At 39.3% G+C, this 21,607-nt stretch overlaps 1 protein-coding gene across 3 annotated transcripts; it reads right to left on the bottom strand.

Annotated features, from left to right (window-relative positions):
• Positions 1 to 1,008: 1,008 nt before the first annotated feature.
• trim66 (tripartite motif containing 66) lies at positions 1,009 to 20,752 on the bottom strand. Of its 3 annotated transcripts, none has more exons than XM_089129592.1 (18): positions 20,331 to 20,752; positions 17,434 to 18,083; positions 16,718 to 16,883; positions 12,677 to 12,806; positions 12,309 to 12,425; positions 11,942 to 12,056; positions 11,574 to 11,720; positions 11,166 to 11,283; positions 9,913 to 10,568; positions 7,226 to 7,432; positions 5,485 to 5,578; positions 5,290 to 5,365; positions 4,999 to 5,179; positions 4,227 to 4,924; positions 4,019 to 4,139; positions 3,777 to 3,851; positions 3,526 to 3,678; positions 1,009 to 2,112 (listed from the first exon to the last, which is right to left on the bottom strand). In XM_089129592.1, the coding sequence occupies exons 2-18, from the start codon at positions 17,440 to 17,442 to the stop codon at positions 1,873 to 1,875; spliced, it is 3,303 nt and encodes a 1,100-aa protein (XP_088985718.1). In that variant the 5' UTR covers positions 17,443 to 18,083; positions 20,331 to 20,752; the 3' UTR covers positions 1,009 to 1,872. The 3 variants fall into 3 exon arrangements, with proteins under 3 accessions (XP_088985718.1, XP_088985717.1, XP_088985719.1); XM_089129591.1 differs by having other exon boundaries at positions 17,434 to 17,761; XM_089129593.1 differs by having other exon boundaries at positions 5,485 to 5,575; positions 17,434 to 17,761.
• Positions 20,753 to 21,607: the final 855 nt, after the last annotated feature.

The raw sequence follows: 21,607 nt of genomic DNA, 5'->3' as shown, positions 1-21,607 counted from the left end.
ACTTTTGACCATGCGTCTAAATCCGACTCACATGGCAACCTTTAGCGTCAGTTAGTTGACGCAGGTACTGTAGGTTTGGGTCTGGGGTAGGGTTAGACCACTAGGAGGCGCGTCTCATATTGACGCTAAAGGGTGCCAAGTGCGTCGGATGTTGACGCATAGCCAAAAGCTCCAGTTAGATTACGCCTTGGAATGAAAATGGGCTGTCTGTATAGACCTTATGTAGCCCCGCCCCTTTTCAGCGTTGCGCTCGTTGTCTTTTGATTTACGGTCTGTATTTTCACAGCGATCTTGCATAGGTATGAATGAACTGCTCGTAAAAAAATTTCCGGTCGACATTTGTTAAGACATCTGCTTTACAATGCTTATGATAAACATTACAATGCGCATGATAACTTTTGTTAACGCTACAATAAGTAAATCCAATTCACCAGCTAATTACTCCTCGACAGCGATGCCATAAAAATATACAGAGCAACTGCAAAAACGGAAGTTCAAAGACAATATTCTAAAGATGACGGCGCCCACGTTTCTCTGGTGCATAAGGTCTATAAAACCTTTTAGGGGTTCCAAATATGTAACGCTAATAGAACCTTTTCTTCTAAGAGTGTAAATGTCACGAGAAATGTATGGTTCCATAGGAAAGGTTTTACAGAGCAAAGGTATTTAAATTATTAAGAAAATCTCCAGATGTAGTTTTAATCTCTTATTTTGTATATTTAAATCAAAGCTAAGTTACAGTTGTTTTTGGAAAGGTAATTACTTGCATGAGTTATTTGTGATAAAATGCCTGGCAGCTTACTTCTGCCAGGCAGATAGTGAAAATTCAACAAAGGCCTTTTAAAAAAGCTCTCTGTTCAATTTTACAAAGTCTTGATGTTCAATCAGCAACATTTTATCCATAACTGACTGTATATTTAAATCACATTCATTTCAAGTCTGATTTTAAAACCATTAGAGAACCGCAATGTTATGTTTGTGTAGAAGAAGAAAACAAGAAACTCTGAATCACATATTTACACCATACAGTATATATTTCAGACTAAATACAATCCAGCTAAAGGTAGCAAATGATCTGCACAGCAATTCCAGCAATTAAGACCAGTATTACAAAATTCAGAAGACAAATGAATATCAAACCTATTTGAGAACCACAAGGAGGAACATGCTGAATGAAAAAGTGTCCCACCCGCCTGCGAAAACATTAGATATTTCTGTCTTGTTAGTCAATAAACATTTGAAAGATCAATTTAAAACATCACAGTAATGTCAGCCTAATATATCCCCATTTTACTCTAGAAAGGGGTTGTGGGATTCGGTCACATTATGCACCTCCTCCAGCCACCAAAAAAGTCCAATATGAACTAATGTGTTGCCACAGGCTACATGAAGTGCTCCCTCTACAGGTCAATAAAATCATCACAGCTGGGAAAATTACCTCATTACAAGGGATTTTTGGATATAAAGAAAAATGAAATTTAGAACAAACATATTATATAATATTACCAATTAATGTTGCATATCTATCTTTGCTAAGTAGCAGTTGCCAGCAACCAGTCAGCTATCAAATTGATTGTACAATTTAATATAAGTGTAAGCATTAGAATAAATACTAGTGCAAGACCTTAGGCTTGTCTAAGTCTGGAGATATAGGCTTATATCAACACCTACCCACAGCTACAGATAACAGCATAATACATGAACTGATTATAATGTGCGAGATTAGTCCTCAGAAAAAAGCATATACTGTTTTTCAACATGAATCCTTAAAAAACAGCAATCCAGCCAGTATGGCAAACTCAGGGCTCAAAGTGGATCAAATGTCTCTGTACATGTATATAGAGGCACTAATATCTAACTAATTAACACTAACTAATAGTGATTTCTCCTCCAGTTTAGTGAGTGCCTCCTCTTCCTCTTTCTGTGGCTCTGCTCTCTTCTCTCGGGCCAGGGAAATCCAGTCACCATGGCTTGTTCCAGCTCCTCGTAATCCTCAATGTCAGAGTCCTCGTCCTCCTGGACAGGGCAGGTCAGATTTGGGAACACCTCCCTCAATTTTGAGGTAAAAAAGGACTGTAGACTGTGGCCTGCCTGAGCCACCTCTGAGTCAGGCTAGAGAGAGAAACAGCTTGGTCAGCATCTACAGTATCGGCCTCTTAAGATCATGTCTGAGTATACTCCTATACATATTTAATACTATATCAGTCTAAAGTACATGACCCGGCTAAATGCCAATAAGGTCCTTACGACCTTGATGATGCTAAATAATTGCATCAGTATATCTGTCATAGTCAGTATTTTGTCTTGTTTTGCAAATGTTTTTAGAGAATATATTTTTATTATATATATATATATATATATATTTATAAAATACATAATTATATATATATACATATATATATATATATACATATATATATATATATATATATATATATATATATATATATATATATATTTTTAGATGCATATATAGTAGTGACCAAAACCATTCAGCCTAATGAAAAAAATGGGGTGGTGATGGCGCAGTGGATAAGACACATGCCTTTGGTGTGAGAGACCCGAGTTCGAATCCACTGCGAGACCCCAATGTGTCCCTGAGCAAGACACTTAACCCCTAGTTGCTCCAGAGGCGTGCAACCTCTGACATATATAGCAATTGTAAGTCGCTTTGAATAAAAAGCGTCAGCTAAATGAATAAATGTAAATGTAAAAAAATGACATCTACAAGCTTTATTCAAATATATTTAAAAATTGGTTAAATATTTTCTAAGCGTATAACATAGTTGTGCTTGGAGTCAATTGTTTTGAAAGTGAAAGTAATGTGAAATGTGAAGGCCAAAACCCATATTTTGAATTTGTACCCTGCATTTAATCCACCCAAGTCAGTGCAGACATATTAGGAGTAGTGAGCAATGAACACACACACACACACACACACACACACACGCACACAGCAAACCATGGACACAAATTGCTGGCACCCAGGGAGCGATTGGGGGTTAGGGCACCTCAGTCATTCCCTGCCCTTAATTAAAGTATTTATTTGTTACTATTATCACTATTGCCCACTAACTGTAGGTAAATGGATTGGGACGACCCCCGTAATATTCATTAGATCATTTGTAATTGGTGTCACTACATGGCCACATACCTTTGTTAATGTATTGTACAAAAAATAAAGATGAATTTGGAAGATGCCAGAGAGTGGACCTGTAAGTAGCCACTTACAAATTCTTGTGATTTGATGGACAGAATTAGATGAATAAGCCCCTCCCACACTTTCGTTCAGAACTTAATTTATTATACAATGCAAATACACGAAATGAACTCAAATGAGTGTAGCTTTTTTTTTTAGCTTAATCTATTAAGAATTTAATTTAAACTAAATTAAACGGGATATTAAAAAAGTGATGCATAATGATTACATCAGCACGCGGTTTGAATGTGAATCAGTTATGAAATTAAATATTCACCACTAATGGCTAGAAGGAAGTAGATTAAAAAATAATGCAATTCACTCACGTAGTTGAACTTGGCACAGTTTTTGAACATGAGCAGGACATCAGCCACAAACTCTTGAGGGGAAAGATAGTGTGTGTGGCTGTTTCTGCTGAGCCTGTTCCGGATGACAGACAAATCCATGGGCTTCTTGATGATCTGATAATAATGACGGGCCTATACATAGATAAAGATTAAAAAAAATTGAACAGATTTAAAGTAATAAAAGTATCATCTACAAATATAAAATCACAAGATATTCATTTGAAAATTACCAGAGGGCTGACAGGCTCATGGAACGGAGCACTGAGAATGTTGCTGAGGATCAGCAGCGTCAACTTCTCGCATTTCTGCGATCAAACAGACAAGGCATCCATCAACAGAGATATTACACTTGTTAGACAGACTGTAAATCTCCTGAGGGAGAAACTTTTTTTGGATTTAGACTCTCCGATTTCTAAGGTCACAGGATTGATCAGAGCTAGGACAGATGAGACCTGGCATCCCCTTCACTTACCCTCTGGTCACACACCGACAGCCCATATGGCATCGTGCCTGTGGACATCTGGACATTCTCACATTCATATTCCACCTCTGGTTGCTCCAAGTCCCTGCACAGGGTGCAAATCCAGTCACCTCTATGGAAGCCCGAGATGATAAAGGTTAGTTTCAGTGGTAAGTAAAGACAAAGGCAGATACGTAAAGTAGGACGGAGAGTGGCTTACATGGGAAAACTATGGAGTGGGGGCACGTGGCACGACAGGTGAAAGACCTTTGGGCAACGGTCACAGCACAGAAGGTCTCCTCCAATGAGACAGACCGCACAGAAGTCCTCGTTCTCTATCTCAGGTCTTTCCTCTGCAGGCTGATGCTCAACTGCAGGTTCTGATGCACTCTCAGAGCCAGTGGCAGGTTGGAGAACCGGCGGCTCCGCCTCCCATTCAGACTCGGGTTCAAGATTCACAGTCACTTCGGCTGCGGAATCCGGATCTGATTCAAATTCCTGTTCAGAAGCCGAGAGCACTGATTCGGGAGGTTGCTCCGAAATGACATCTGATTCGGATTCGACTTGCAGCTCAGATTCAGCGCTCGGATCTGATTCCTGCAGGAGCTCTGATTCCATGTCTGCATCTGAACCTGGTTCAGCTTCTCTTGTGGATTCAGTTTGGAAATCAGACTCTGTAACTGATCTGACTTCAGATGGGAAGTGTATCTCTTCAGTGTCAGGTTGTAAGACAGGATCTGAATCATTGGAGATGGCTACTACCCCGGACTCTTGGTTTAGGTTGCAAAACTCTTCCACAGGAGGCTGAGAGTCCTCAAGGGAGACAGATGATTCACAACTGTGCAGATGTTCTGGTGATAGCTGCTCTGTGGGCGACATGCTGTCCTCTGGCTGAACTGATTCCTTATCCAATGTTCCCTTCAAGGAAATGTAAATGATTAATATGAACTGTGAGATGATATAAACCTTTTAGAGAAACATTGAAGTGATACCTGAGAAGTGACCTCTCTCTCTCGCACCCTCAAGACAGTTTCTTCAGGTTTGAGTCCAGATTCTGTCTGAGAAGTAAGATCTGTGCTCTGATGGTTCTGTGGTGGATGTCGTGAGACCAGGATCTTGAGTCGCTCAAGACACACAACTGGAACCTTAGAACCATCTGGGGCTTCTTTGTCACTGTATCAAACGAAAACACCCAAACATTTCAACCTTAATAAGAAAGATTTGCAATGTTACTTTTTTCGAAGACACATTGTGCAGCCCCAGTTACATCCAATCAATTATACCTTGTGTCTGGATCCTCTCGTGGCATTCTGCTCTTTCTGGTCCTTTTGTTTTCATAGGCATATGCATATACATTATCTGAAACCAGGAAAAAAAATATATAGATTGATTAATCCACCACAGAATATCTTAATTTATTTATATTGCAAGTGAAACATGACAGAAGCTTATTTAGAAATGATAAATGGCCCCTTCACCTGGTTCAGACTTGTAGGTGGTCAGCGTGGACGCATTGTGACTGCTTATACGTCCCGGGATCATCTCAGAATCATCAAAACGTGCACAGACCTGCTTGGATACAGGAAGTAAACAATAAAATAAAGGTTTTGAAACATTGCCGTTCTGTTGACAGATGATGTCACAACATCAGAATACAGACTAAATCAGTGAATATGAATGTGAGCCAACAGTGAACTTGTTAAACCAAATTCAATCAGTTATGTGGGCTGCTGCATCTAATTTGTTCTCAAACAGAAAGAGGTTAAAGGAACTGTTTCCTAGACAACAGTTATTTCTTTTGTTGTACATCATTTGTATTATTCCTTAAAAGGCAAGTAATAGATCCGTGTGCACTGGAACAAAGGTGTTTTGACTGTATGACAAAGACTGGATGTTTGCAATGGACTTAAAAAGGAATCATGATGAAAAGCACTTCATCAATGTCAATTACAATTAATATTAATAAAGTGAATTATTCATAACAGTCAACTATTCTTACTAGGGATGCACCGAAATTTCGGCTGCTGAAAAATGGCATTTTCGGTTTTTGGCCGAAAGAGAAAAAGGCTAAAAATATGAGGCGAAAATATTGTTCGTCCCCCAGAAGGTTTTTGTATCTTTGTGAGCCGTTGTAACCTTTGCAAGTAACTTTGTAACCTTCTAAAGATGCACAACTTCGAAGTGACTAACTGAGCAGGTAGGCCTAACAGCGTGTGTCCACTGGGGCGAAGCGAGCGATGGACAAGCACTGTTAGGCCTACCTGCTCAGTGGCACAAATTGTCAGAACACCGGCACCCAGTCTCCTCACTCTCTGCTCAGTCGCTCACGGCCCAAAGTCTGCCCAAATAACCTGCTGACAGGAAATGTATCTGTAGTAAACTTGTTTCTGTTTGCAATAGCCATGGTGTGTATAGACGTGCTGGGCAACGCTGGTAAAATGATATCACATGATCATATGCTCTGATAATAATAGCTGTGTAGGACTTTAGGCTACTTTACATTGATAATTGGTTAAAAAATAAATCTGATTCTGTTCCATAGAATAATATATTAATATTAAATATTATTTTAATATATTTACTGCCCAATTTTGGTGTGTTACTTTAAATAAAAGTGTGGTTATTTTATTTTATTGGCTTATATTTTTTAAATTAAGATTCAATTCAATAATAATTAAAAAGTCTAAAATTAACAGAACACACACACACACAAAAACTAATTTAGAAATGAATAATTATTAAGAAAAAGTCAGTTTCGGTTTTCGTCCAAGTGCATCCAGAATTTTCAGTTTCAGCCCAGAATTTTCATTCCTAATTCTTACCCTTTAGAGTATACAGGTAATGTTAAACATGGATGCTAAAAGCCTTTTTGAAAATGCATTTTTAAGAAGGTATTTCAGAACCTCAAGAAACAATGCTGAGCTCTGGGACAAAACCCACTAATGAAGTGGTTCTAAACCTTTAGACTCCAAGGCAAACAAAACTACACTGGAACCACCGTGTCCATTCAATTTTTAATTTATGGATTTTTTTTTATTTTTTTTTTTACATTTATGGCAATTAGGAGTATACATAGATAAAAAAAAAAAATGTTGTTTTGCTAATTTTAAAACATTTTAAATCATCATCTTGAGTCCTTGGAAGTTTGCTGAGGCCTCCTTGTTAAGAACCACTGCACTAATATCTAAATGTCTCTGTCTCGCCACGTGGAAAGTTTACCTGCTGCGTTGTGCATCCCTGGTCCCCAGCCACTGTTGCCAGGCTGTGAGCAGCCCTGGCCTGCCTGTTTTTACAGAGCCTTTTACGAGGTCCTCGGTGTCCTACAGCAGTGCTCTGAGACCGGGTCGCCCTCTTCGAACCAGTGGGGCTCCGGCGGTCACCTCCCCGGCCTTGAGCCAGCGCGTACATCTCTAGAGCTGAGGATCTCTACAGAAGAGAGCCAAACTCTCATTAGCGCAGCACTAGGCTAAAAGTGATCTCGACATCACACTACAACCATAGCAACAGTGTCAACAGATGACAGGGAGGTAAGGAACAACAACCTTGAGTGTGACAATGCACAGTAGCTAGTTTGGAGCAAAAGAAAAAACAATAACAAGCCCACATCTATCAAATGGAGAGAAAAGTACTAAATAATTCTCCTGATAATATATGACTTAGTCACAGCACCAATTATCGTATGTAAATCCCACATCTGGGGCACGAAAAGGCTTCTTTGAATAAGCAGCATTAACACATCAGAGATTAGACTTTCTCTCCTCCACGGCCCTCTTCTTCTCTTGTCATAATTTCACTAATGCGCAAAGTTCTAGAAAAGCCCAAGCGACTGCATCCTTCGCTAACACGACAAATGTCAGAGTCAGAGGCAGCAGCCCGTGCTCTCGACGAAGCCCCTCCTCCAGCTGTCTCTTATCCCTCTCTTGGTTTTTCTGTAATAATTACCTCAGGATTAAAAACACTCACCTGATAGAAGCCGAGGAGGAGAGGGTGGAATGAATCAAGCTGTGGAGAGTGTCTTGCAAGCATGTGTGGGTGCAGAGAGAGAAGGTAGGAGGTCTCAGAGACTTTAAAGGTAATCGTGTGGGCTCTACAGCGCGATGAAGAGAAATGCAACAGCCGGCTCCTTCAATTCCCCTAGCTTCTCATTAATGCCAGGTTAAGTAAATATGTGGTTGCACCCAAGCGCTTTTTCCCTCCCTTTAATCATGTCACAGTTATGGGCTGAAGATGAAACATTAAAAAAATAAATATTACACTAATTTGCCTCTGGAGTGCCAAATCTTACAGGGAAACTGATTTTGATTGGTGTTTGTCCTAGGAAAATGTTTCAAAATACTGACATCAAGAGATCTAATAATAACTTCTATAGCCTGATTTGGTTCTCATCCAATACAGCTCGAGGAGCGGTTGCTGAGCAGAGTGAGTCTGGATGTGTGTGCGCGCTATTGTGTGGTCTTAATTGTTTTTGAGCTCACACCACAGTTGTCCTCACTTATGTCTCACCATCTGCTTGCAAAGGTGCTATCTGCAGCTGCCAAGATGAAAACATTACAGCTGCATAAATAGAGATGATACTGCCAGGAATGATTCGATTTCCTCTTTTCAAATTGAGTGGTGGAGTCCGTTGCGATGTATGGTTCTCTGTTCTCACGCTGTCACCCACACAAATACACGTAAAGCACAAGCACAGCAAAACACTCTGTTTGAGTGGAAATAGCAAACTATGTATAGACTATATACAAACAAACAAACTTTATACAGTATAGTAATTCAATATACTATATAAAATAATCGGTTTCACTTTATTTTGATGGTCCCTTTAATGCGTTGACTACTGTTGACTATAAGTAAAGTATATATGGTTACTAACTCTCATTAGATTGTAAGAAGAGAATTAGTAGACTGGTTGGGTTAGGGTTAGAATAAGTCGACATGAAGTTACTTGTAGTCACTAGGATGTCTGTTGGAGGATACATACAAATTTATATTCATAAAATGTATAAAAATGATTTTCCAAGACAGTGGTAACCCTGGTTTAAAGGAATAGTAATGAAGAAATATGTATTGTGTTTTGGAGTTTTAATTTAATCGCTTACTTTAATGCTTGTTTTTTAATTATTTTAAGTAGGGCTGTCAAACGTTTTTTCTATATATAAATGCACACACATGCATGTATATATTTCAGAAAAATATTTATATAAATATTTTCTAAATACAATTATATAAATATTTATATATAATATCAATTATGTATAAATATACACAGTATATACATGCAAATATTTCTTAAACATATACATGCATATGTGTGTGTGTGTGTGTTTGTATACAAAATAATTATACACAGTACACACACATATATTAAGTAAACACAAACTTTTATTTTGGATGCGATTAATCGCGATTAATCGTTTGACAGCCCTAATTTTAAGTCATCTTGATGCCACCTTAGAAATTGAACCCCTGAACTCCGAACCACTGTCATAGAGAGATTACAAGGAATATCTGTAAAGGACAATTGAAAATGAGCTGTATAAACTGTAAAATATGATTAATAAAAGTAAAAAGAAAAAGGTGGCCCCTCAGTGACATCACCTAAAATGTATACTTTCCATTCATTCATGTTAACCTAACATCCTGACAGTAAATTAATCAATTACCAAAAGCCATTATACTGTAAGGACCCCACACTTCAATGTCTCAGCACATTTGCAGTGCGGCTCAATGGCCTTTCATTTGCTAGGACTTGTGGTGTGGACCAGTAAACAGCATGGTTGACGTGCAACCTTTGCAAGCACTAAAGAGCGCCAGGCCTGAGGATTGTGGTCAGTGTTGAGCACAACGAGAGCAAAGGTATTGCTTTTGCAAAGTACAAATGAACACAGAAACACATTAATGAAACTCACCCTGTCATCATCAATGCGAGCAACGACAGGCTGCAGTTCAACCATTGGCTGGTTGCTGGTTTCTGTGGTCGTCTGCACTCGAGCCTGGTTGTGGACCTGTGGGAGCTCTCCTTCTGGTGATGCCTCTTGCCTTGTGTCTGCTTCAGGTGCACATGTTTGCCCTCTTCCGTTAGGAGACTGGTCTGGTGCACAGTTTCTCCCATCCATGACAGTCTGGTTGGAATTAGCAGGGAGCGGCTCGGGCAACGGGAGGTTGTTGGATCCGACAGGCTGCCGAGGGAGAGCAGAGCTGGATTCATGCTGGACGAGGTCAGATCCAGGGTGCGAGGTGGACTGCTGTGTAGGCTGAGCACCAGTTGGATGCATGGGGACAGATGCATCAGACTCCCAACAGCTGTGAAGGGACGGTGGGGAGCTCCGCCTGGTGGCTTGAGGACACGGGGCAGGGAATTTATCCAAAGGGACGGATTGAGTAGGTCTGCAGTGAAGGCAGCAGAGCTGGGGCTGGCAGAAGGTCTGGTAGGCACAGCCAGGTTCCCGCGCCGCATGGCACAGAGGAGGCATTGCTATGCATGGGACAGGCTGGGGTCGCAGGATACTGGGATGACCCACAACCTCTGAGTATGAACGACTTCCACCTTCAACGACCAGCTGACCTAAAGCAAGGAGGAATCATTACAATGATTGTGCGGCAATAGATACGGTATTCCTTAGGCATTTCATCTTTCTTCTCCACCAGTGTTAATCTTACAAATACGATAATAAAGACTAAACGAAAAATGCACATTATGATGCTAATTATTTAAAATGATTACGTCTTTTATTATTATTTATTATCATAATTAAAACATTCAATTGATGAATATATGATCCGTTTAAGTCTGTATACTGTGTAAACTGTTTAAACATTTGGTTTAACTTTGCATTCTCATCAACTAAAATGTTATTTTTGATGAGTGAAATGAAATATAACAGTAGTAAAATTGAAACGAACATGACAATTATATTCGCTGAACTTAAAGGATATTTTCACCCAAACACAAACCTAAAACCAAATATGTAGTATTTAAAAAAATAATTAATTTTCAAAAAGCTATTTTTGAAAAAAATGTATAGATTAAAATGTATGATCATTTAAAACTGTCCATTTGAATGTTGAGGTTGGAATGTTCTCCATTCCAAAAGAATGAAAGTGATGATGTCATCAATTATGGGATCTGCATACTGCATTGTGATAGGCCTTTTGAGTTTACCTAAAGTGGACATCTGCTTGGTCCAGAAGCTGGCATCCCAGTTAAACTTGATTTTCAATGGGGTCCAAGCCTCTGAGAGCATCAGTGGCTCCAGTAATTGCTGCATCTGAAGAGCAATCTGACAAATGAATTATAGATCAAACCTCATGATTACAGAGACACCGAGTTATAAATATTGCATGCAATTCTGGCAATGAAACTGAAACTCTTTCTGCGCTGTTTCTATTTTTGAGTTCGTGAGAGCATGATTAAGGCGAACTCTAAGAGATCTAAATGCAGCAGCAAAAAGAGGTGAGGCTGCTTTAAACTAATAGCGCTGACATCTTTTTGAGACCTGCCAGAAACATAGAACGCAGCTGCCAGGAATCTTAACATCTAAAGCCCACTTGGACGTTGAGAAAATCCTACCAGCTCTTTGCTGAATAGCAGCGGATTGCGTCTGTGATGGGCCGTAGCCCAGGTAAAGAAGTTCTGCACATGCTCCAGCTGGCTGCACAGTTCTATGGCCCCCTGCAGCTGGTCCTCCAGACGTTGCTTGAAATCACTGGAAATACTCTGCACCGGAAGACAACGACAAAAACATGGATCCCCTCGTCACTTTTCCCAAGATCCCCATCTGTTTGGATTTGTCACTACTTGGCGGAATCTGTCTATTTTGCATGATTTGCTCTGAAGACGTTCAGTTCCGCACGCTCCATCACCACGACATCCACAGTCAGCTGGATGTTTGGAGATGAATGCGTTTGGAAAGACGGAGAGGGAGAAAAAGTAATTACCTCCAGTTGCTCTATTAATAGGTTGGCCCGTTTGTTAAGCTCGTTCATCATAATCATCTTTGCCATTTTTATCTGGTTCTCTGCCTTCCTCTGCGTGATCTTTATACCGTGGAGCCTGGACAAACGGAAAGAAAAATGAACAGGGAGATGGCTAAGGGAGGATAAACAAACCGATATGGCCAGTACATCTGGATGCTTAAACATCTGCTGAAATCATTCTAAGGAAGTAATGGATCTTGTTAATGTCATTATGCTTCATTTAATCTGTTTGTCTGTTCAGATGAGTAATGGACACGCTTTGCTTAACTAGCATTAACGCTAACATTAGCAGCATCGAGGAGGTGGAATAGATGAGGTGTCGCCCCACCTGCCCTGGATCTGTTTGGCGGTGCTCTCCACAGTTGATCTTTTCTCCTCCACTCGGGCCATGAGGTTCTGCAGGAGCCAGCGCTGGTCTTGCAGAGCTTTCCCAACATGCACCAGCCTAGAGACAAGAAACCAACAGCAAGTAAAACACCTTTGACTTTTAAAGTTTACACACAACATGCTCGATAGCATATAGCTGTTGATACGTGAGAAAGAGGCCATCTGTTCTGTCTGCATCTTTGTGCATGTGTTTAGAAAGACCTATGAGAGAGAGAGAGAGAGAGTGTGTGTCTGCAAGTGCTTGGATGTGTACAAGTGCATCGTGAACGTATGCATGCGTGTCAGTGGGTATTTGTCCTCTACGCATACCGGTGGTCTTTGTGGGCGGACAGGTGACAGATGCTGCAGGCCATGAGGTCGCACGTTTCACACAGGAGTTCCAGAGGCTCCTGTTTATGGAGAGGACACATGACAACAGCATGCCCGCAGCAACCGGCTCCTGAGACACGCAACACAACAGAGAGAATTAGATGATGCCCATTAAGACCACATTATCTATAATCAAGAATCACAAATCAAAAAGAAATGTTATAAACGTACGATTGAAAAATGCATGAAAACAAATGTGTTAATAAAAGCATGTGGAATCTCTTAGAGGTTTAATGAGGTTTTAAGTACATGTATGCAGAGCGAACTTGTTGGCCTCTGTGAGTCACTCTCTATGCTAGCTTCATTTATTTTTAGTGGAAAAACAAAGCCCATCAAAACGCTTATAAATATTTCTGGACGTATAAATGCATCTTTTTATTCCAGCAAAAGAAAAAACAGATAAAAATGGAACACAGCAGAGCTTTGATCAATCAGTTAATGTCTCATTAAAAGCCCTGCCAATACGAGGAATGTACCTCTACATGTGCTTCTGAAGAGCCAAATAAAGTAACAGATACTGCCATCACGTGTACCTTTCCAATGGCCCACATTTCTGACACAAACCCAGCACTGGACATTTACACAAACTACCCAGCTAACTAAAAGATGTTCTAAGAACATTTTGCTGACATTCCCATTCAGTTATAATAACGTTACTTCTGAATGTTCTCTGACAGTGCAAAACATCTAGTTTTAAAATGCAGTAGTAACATTTAAAAGAAATGCTAAGCAAACATCTTAACCTTTCAGGTAAAAACATTCTATGAACGATGTATAAAAAATGTTTTTGTGTTAACTTTGTGAGAAGAATATGTAAAGATACCTTTGAACAATTTTTTTAACATTACTAGAAGAATGTTTGCTCATAACTTTAAGAGAACCTTGTTAGCCACAATGTTAGCTAAAGTGGTGAGAAAGTTCCCAGTCAGCTGGGGATCCCCACATACAGGGCTTAGACCATTTTATTTTATTTTATTGTATTTATTTGTTTTTTTAGTAATTTAACTTATTTTGTTGTTCCAATAAAACAAAAATAAATTCTTTCTCTTTTTTATATGAATTACTATACATTTATATATTTATTTTAAACATACAGTACTGGTCAAAAGTTTAGAAAAATAACTTGCTTTTAAAAACGCTCATTGAGTTTTTGAAATGCACAATGTGCATTTGAAATGCGCATTTTGTTTTTGAAATGCTCATCAAGACAATTCTTATGCTCATCAAGGCTGCATTTATTTATTTATTTGATCAAAAATACAGACAATACAGTGATATTGTGAAATATTATTAAAATAATTAAAATAATATGTTATCAAAACTAATAAAAATAATATTCAAATTTAAATAAATAATATTAGAATAACACAATTAAATTAAAATATTATTAAAACAATTCAAAATAATGGTTCCCTTTCGAGGGAACTCGCGATGCGTCGATGACGCTTTGGGAATGCCTTTGAGTCTGAAGCACTACTGTCAACTAGTCCAATGGAATGAATGAAGGGTCACAGGCGGGTGAGGTCATGACCATGAAGACCGGTGCAATGCACGCATTGGCTTTTGTATTAGCTTTTATATTTCAAGAAAATAAATAAAAAACAATTGGAGTTTCCTTCGTGGCGCCTTGAGACTGAGGCCTGCAGTTCAAACTATGGTGCCGGCATGGGATCTGGGGATAGTTTTGGAAGGCCTGTCAGGGGCTCCCTTCGAGCCACTAGAGTAGACCAAACTAATGGATGGTTAGTTTCAGAAAAGTTCCTGATATGTTAAGACATTTCGTCCCTAAAAAGAGTCGGAGACCTTCAGGCTCTTCTGGTGTCTCCCACCTGTGAGCACTGGACACCTATATCCACAGGGCTGCCCCGTGGAGAAGATCTGATCAGTTGTTGTCTGTTTTGGTTCACCTAAGAAAGGTCTTCCTGCTTCTAAACAGACAATCAGTAAGTGGATAGTCGAGGCTATTTCTCTTGCATGTGAGTCCTCTGGCCAGATGTGCCCTTTGGTGGTCAGAGCTCACTCTACCTGAAGTATGGCATCATTGACGCATCGCAAGTTCCCTCGAAAGGGAACGTCTCAGGTTACGACTGTAACCCTAGTTCCCTGAGAAGGGAACGAGACGATGCGTCTCCCTGCCATACTTCCTGCATCCCTGCGATTGACTTTGCTTCGGCTCTATAAGCTAACCTGTGCATTGCACCAGATGGCCTTTTATATCTTCCTGGTTGCCTTAAAATTTTAAGTTCATTGAACTGGAAAAAGTGAGTTAATGCAATGAAGGAGAATGATTTAATCATCAGAAACTCAAAATAATAAGTTCAACTAAATAAATTATTATAAAGTTGATTTGACACAAGAAAATATGTTGTGATAACAAATCTTGAAAATATTCATTCATTCCATTGGACTACTTGACAGTAGTGCTTCAGACTCAGTCACGCAAAGGCGTTCCCAAAGCGTAATCGACGCATCGTCTCGTTCCCTTCTCAGGCGTTTTCTATTTTAATGCACTTAAAATATAATTTATTTCTTTGATCAAAGCTGAATTTCTATCATCCATTACCATCAATTATTATCCATCCATATTATCAATTCAGAAATTATTCTAATACACTGATTTTATCCTCAGTTTTTATCAATGTTGGAAACAGTTGTGCTGCTTAATATTTTTTTGGGGAACCTGTGATACTTTTTGCAGGATTTATTGATGAATAAAAAGTGTTAAAAAAAAAACTTTTCTACCTTTCTAACTTTTCTATGGTGATCAATCTTGAAAAAGTATCATATGTTATAAAATTAAAAATTAATTAAAATGAATCATATGTTATTATAAATTAATGTTATTCTACATTTCCAACATGATAATAAAACAGCATATTAGAATGATTTCTGAAGGATCACGTGACACTGAAGACTGAAATAATGAGTGATGAAAATTCAGCTTTAAAATTTAATTGCAAATTTATAGCGAAATTCATTTTTTTTCTCAAATAAATGCAGGCTTGATGACCATAAGAGACTTCTTGTTTCCAATAATGTTTTTATTGTTAAAATATAAACTAGATGCCCCTGCTTTTTTCAGCTCAGCACATAAATCCACAAAACTCTACCAAAGATGTCTATCCAGAAATTAGTTGGTGTGAATATACACACATCTACTTGAACCTGGGCTGAAGCAAACGGCATAAACAAATAAATCAAACATTTTTGTTCCATTATTATACCAAAAAATCCTACTCTTAATAAAACAAGTCCCTTTGCATACATAATTCTGCAACCAGAGAGTTAGTCAGGCAGAACGCAGAACTCCATTAGAAATGAAGGACCTCGGTGACAGCACCTGTCACACTGGATCTACAGTCTGTCCATCAGAAGCGCTGGCTGGCTGATGCTGTGACAGTATAGGGTAGACAGAGAGACACGCTGACACATTGCACAGGGAGAGAGGGTGTTAAGTATGAGACCACAGGCTCCAACACTGAAGAGCTCCCACTGCCTCAGTGCATACTGGTGACCGACCACATCCTGCTTCACACCCGCACTTCTGTTTCTCTCACACTCTCTCATCTATCTTTTCTGTCATTCTTTTTTGTCACTTTATTCTCTTGTTTTTTGTGAGGACTTGTGGTGACGCTATCATATGTTTAGTGGATTTCAGAGCGTCTCACGAAACAGCTCAGGAGTATCGACGAAAGGAAGCTAGTATAGGACAAGCTGGCTAATTTTGTGCTGCCTTTTCTGAGAGAGAATCAGTTTTAGAAACTAGGTCACATAAAAAATACACCACTACAATACATCACAGGATAATTATTCACACTTATTATAAAATGCATTATTCATGGAGTTAAAGAAGAGGGGTTCGAAAAATATGCTGCAGAGCTGACAATGTCCAGTGGCTAAGAGCAGACATGTGCAAGCAAACAGCCAACCAAAGCTAAAAGAGGAAAGTAATTACAGATAGGCAAAAGAGAGACGTCTTGCCTATTTCAGACGGTGACGGAGGGTCTCGCGGCTGGTGCTGCAGATCAGAGGGTTGAGTGGAGACTCTCTCATGCTGGTGCAGGTCTGTGCACTGGAAGCACAGCCACTTGTTGCAGAAGGTACACAAGCTCTGCGCCATCCGGGGCTCTGAACACTCAGAACAGCACTGAAGCACAAGCAGATACATTGAGGAATCATTCTTTTGCATTCCGATAGGATGGAGTGAAGTAGTAGCTAAAAGTAGCATCTGTAAATATCTCAAGTAGCACTTTAAAATATCAAAAGAAGTGTTTTTTTGTTGTTGTTCATACAGTTAGTCAATATTGTTTCACCCCATTGACTTTCGAAATATCGTCTTTTGTGTTCTACAGAAGAAAGAAAGTCATGTAGGTTTGATTTTTTTGGGGTGAACTATTGGATGTCTACTGGGACTTAATATTTATAAACCAAGCATTGTTGTCATGAAAAACAACATAAAGCATTCATAATGAGAGCAAAGCTGCCCGTTTCAAAGGATGCCAAAAATATTCACATTTACATTCCGCAGTATTCCCAAAAAGCAAACCCAGCGAAACAATTACACATTATGCGACATCTGTGTGTCACAAGAAGCCGCAGTTTGCTGATTACCTCAGTGTCAAACCAAAAACAAATCAAATGTTGCATTTTGCAACTCTCCAAATCTCCCTGAAAATGCAATGCATAAGCAATCTTACCTTCTCCATGGTGGTGGCGGGATCCAGATTCCTCGTGAGAGCGTGAGAAAGATTGCGATATCCAGCCGAGCAGCTCTCGCAGCAGTGAGGCAAGGACACGGCAAGCCTCTGACACAGCTAGAGCTCCACACCACACTGTGACAGCTCTACCTGCGGCAGGAAGTAGTGCACACTGCACACTTTAACCCCGGTGGAGTAGACTCCTGAGCGCTCCTCGTGTGCCCTCAGCCGTGGCCGGCGTGTAGCTCTCCTCATTGGCTTCCTGCAGCAGCTCGAATCTCGAATCCTTCCCTCTGACAGCCACCATGATCTTTCTTCTTAAATAAGCCTGTTCATAATAATTGGGAATTAGGGAGGGCTGATAATTATTTTTTTTTCTGGGACAAAATATCCCCGGCAGCCCTTGTTGCCAAAAATGGAAGGGGAGAGGTGCCAGATGACCTACAATATTTAAGAGAATGGCACATGAAGGGTGTGAGATGGATCGGGGATGAGGGAACACACGTTGGTGCCCTCCTTCCTCACTTCCTTAGATCAGCACTAGTAAAGGACAGGTCCCTCCGGACAGGACCCGCTCCCACGTAACACGCTGAAACCGGGTCAGCCTTCTCCAGGAGAAGATGGGAATTGAGATGTGCTCGCACAATGCCCTGCAAAGCGTGAAATCAATTATGATTGTATCACACTTCATCTTCTTGAAAGAATTTTGAGGCATGACTTCTTCAAAATCTTTCACAGGTAGGAGATATTCAACAACCAATGCATGAAGTGGAAAAAGGCAGATGGGTGGGCGGGCAAAAGGGGATTGGCGTAAACTAACGAAACCGTACGTAACCCGAACTGACATCGGTATCGTGCAGATCCCCACTAAGAAACCACCGTGAGTCTGCCTGACAACAACCCCTGCAGCCTGACCTACAAATCTGACAACTCTCTCTTCCTCTAGAGCTGCTCATGGGAGCTTAAAACCATCCGATTCCCCATTGTGTACCCACAGACCCACTTTAAAACACAATTAGTCTACCCAGCCAGTCTTTCTCTTGTTCTTCGGGCAGACAGGCGTGCATGCGTCTCCCGTCTTGCCTTCCGTGCCACTCCATTTGGCTTTTAAAACAAAAAGCTTACGCTTCCTCTCTCTCTCTCTTTCTAACTGCCAGAGATAGCTCCTTTTCTCCAGTAAGTGAATTCAGCATGAGTATCCTTCTGCCTGAGCAAGCACAGCCATCTCTAGAGAAAGTACATTAATAGAAACTTGAGAGGAGGTTCCTCCCCTGGAAGAACACCTTAGTAACATCCATTAACATCATTGGTTATGAGATCATGGCAGATTTGCCCATAGCAGATGGTAATGTCTCACTACAGATTATTCAATTCATTATGTCTTCCACTTATTACAAGTGAATATTTATTTTAGCCAATTATCGGTTTGCAGATTGAAGTCATAACACAATCATTGGTTATTAGAAAAAATGTTGTATATCCTTTACATAAGTGATACTAAGTTAATCTGATGTTTAAATCCCAGTATGGAATTCATGTACTGGATAGTTTCAGGTAGTTCCAAATGTAATATAAAAGTGAATCTTATTTATAGGGGAAAAGGACTTTGTCAATATCATTGTAATTGGTAAATAGGAAGTGGTAACACTGAAAACATAACAGAAGAACATTTACATAAAAATAATAAACCAACTTAGATAAAATGTTATGAGATTATATGTAAGCAGAGATATCTTGACTTCTATTATGCTGTGGCCTACAGTGATAGGCAGAGATAAATAAGTGTAGCCACTGAAAATGATAAGCAACCACAAGCTTTGCAGAATAAAAACGGCACATTACCAGTATGCTAAAAAAGGTTTTCATACATATATAGGCTATAAATTATAAGGTGGGAGTCTTAGTAAATGGACATTTTCATACAGCTATATTTTTTTTCCAACATATAGGGATAAATAATAATAAAAATGGCAAAAAGTTGCAAGTCAGAACCAAAATTAGACGCCAACTAAAGAACAAAAGTTCGTTCGACCAGAATGATCCAACCCGACACTACTATACGCATGCGCACGGCATATACTTCGGCAATAGACGACATTTCAGTGTGGATAACTTTATAGAATAAAAGAAATATAACACACACACATTTTTTTTTTTCAGAGATTAGTAAAATGTTTTTCCAGGCTAACTGAAGTTTAGCTAATGGCTGGCTCCCAATTATGGACAGATCGGCGACCCGCAAAGACGACCTTTGGAGTTAGGATACATTAAATAATTTAGCAGATGTTTACATTTCATAGCGATAAAAAAAAAAATCATATTTGCACATAAAGTCGTAGTATAATTCGCACACTAAATAAGACAATTATTCAGCAATGTGGAAATATGTGCCATTTTAACAAACAATAGTAAGTTAATTGGAGTCAATATAGGAGGCAAACACGTTAACGTTATGTTGACAGAGTGAAACTTAATGCTTGTTAAGGGATTTTACAGACAGATAATAATAGGATTAATTCCATTTCAAACCCCTCTGGAAGATTATTTCGCGCCATTTACTTCAAAATACACACAAAAAAAGAATAATAAAGACTCCCCAGAAACACTTTAAAAATGAATGGTGCTAAAACGAACGCGTTGAACAACATGATACGAAGCACATGCACGTTAGTTAGTTGTAATATGTCAAAATGCCCCCAAGTATAGATAGACCTCTGCGTTTTTTGGGAGAATCTTCTCGCACACCTCAGATGGGATGGGACTCCACAAAATCCTGCACAAACTGCTCATACGTGCAACATTTGTGATTAGCACATAGAGCGTCACTGATATAATCACTGACGATAAAAAACGAAATAGTGATGAACGCATGCACACATAATGAGTTTGAACCGCACCTTGCTTCTCTTGAAGAGGCACAAATCCAAAAAGCATCCTCCTCCTCCTCCTCTTCGGCGGCTGTAAGATTATCGCGATTTCAGCAATGCTTCAGTGTCTAAACTAGCTTCATATAACCATATCCTTAAAAGTCTTTCCACCCCTGGAGACTATTTTTGAACGCTTGTGATTTAATTTCCTCTACCGCTTAGGCACTGCAACTGTCAAAGGCACAATCGTGCATACATCTATAGATGCACAACTTTAAGCGTAGACTCCAGTAGATCTGCCATCTGTGGAAAAAAACTAGCACACGCAATCAAAGTTGTAATGGAACCGACCGCATTATCAATCCTGTCCTTCACCTCACCGTATCACGAGTCTTTTTTCGTGATACGCACCCTGCGTTGCGCACTAAAGTTCTTTACCTTTGAATGTCGTCTGCATCCAATCCAGCAGATGTCGCCTTTGCCTCAGATTTCAGGTGAAGAAATTAGATTAAAAAAAAAATGTTTGCCACACTATATTAGTGATTTGAGCTGTCAGCAAGACAATATAGAAAGCTTTCAGTTGATTGTCTAATGCTGGCAGATTAAACCATATTATTATTCGTATCACACGTAGCACCTGTTACGGTTAGGTAACGATGTTTATTCAACATGTTATATCAGGATCATTTTAATTGGAATAAAATTAGTTTTTTTTGTAAATACAAATTTTTGGATTGGGTAAAAAAAAAAAAAAAAAAAAAAAAATCAACCCCCCAAAAAAAAATCAACCCCAAAAAGTTAGTTTCTTGGATATACAAATCTGAACTGTAATTCGTATTTTGTATGCAATTATAATTTGGCACCTACTTCAGCAGCTTTTATAATTTCTACAATTTCTTTCACAGATTTGAACTTTGCCGACAAAAATAAATCCCTCCTGACAGCTTTTTTCTTTCTTGGTAGAGCTACAAAACACATTTGCTTTGACACCTTCTGTGACACTTGGAGAAAGATGTCAGTTCTGCACTTGCTCTCCTCTCAATAACTGTTCTTGTCCAGGCAGGGCCAAAAATAAACTTTTTTTGTGATACCTGCTAAGAGAGAGTGGATTGAGAAAAGTTACCAGACATAAATACTTTAAACCAACCATAAATCTGTCAAAAATATTACATATTGATATAATGTTCACCATCTAACACAATTAATTTGAATAACTTAGTTGGATGTTTGCAAGAAATTTGTGCTGGAAGTAGGATTTTAAATGTAATTTAGATTTCTCTGTTCATTAAACATTTTAGTGCATAAAA

Source organism: Pimephales promelas, chromosome 1, assembly GCF_988280905.1.
Source record: "Pimephales promelas chromosome 1, fPimPro1.hap1.1, whole genome shotgun sequence".
Lineage (NCBI taxonomy): Eukaryota > Metazoa > Chordata > Actinopteri > Cypriniformes > Leuciscidae > Pimephales > Pimephales promelas.
The sequence above is the reverse complement of the archived record's forward strand: the minus strand, read 5'-3'. Positions and strand labels throughout refer to the sequence as shown.

Coding starts and splice junctions, on each gene's coding strand:
- trim66 (XM_089129592.1), bottom strand. Junction 11,721..11,941: donor TATTAATAGAGCAACTGGAG/GTAATTACTTTT, acceptor CTTCCGGTGCAG/AGTATTTCCAGTGATTTCAA. Junction 5,579..7,225: donor AGGGATGCACAACGCAGCAG/GTAAACTTTCCA, acceptor CCTGTATCCAAG/CAGGTCTGTGCACGTTTTGA.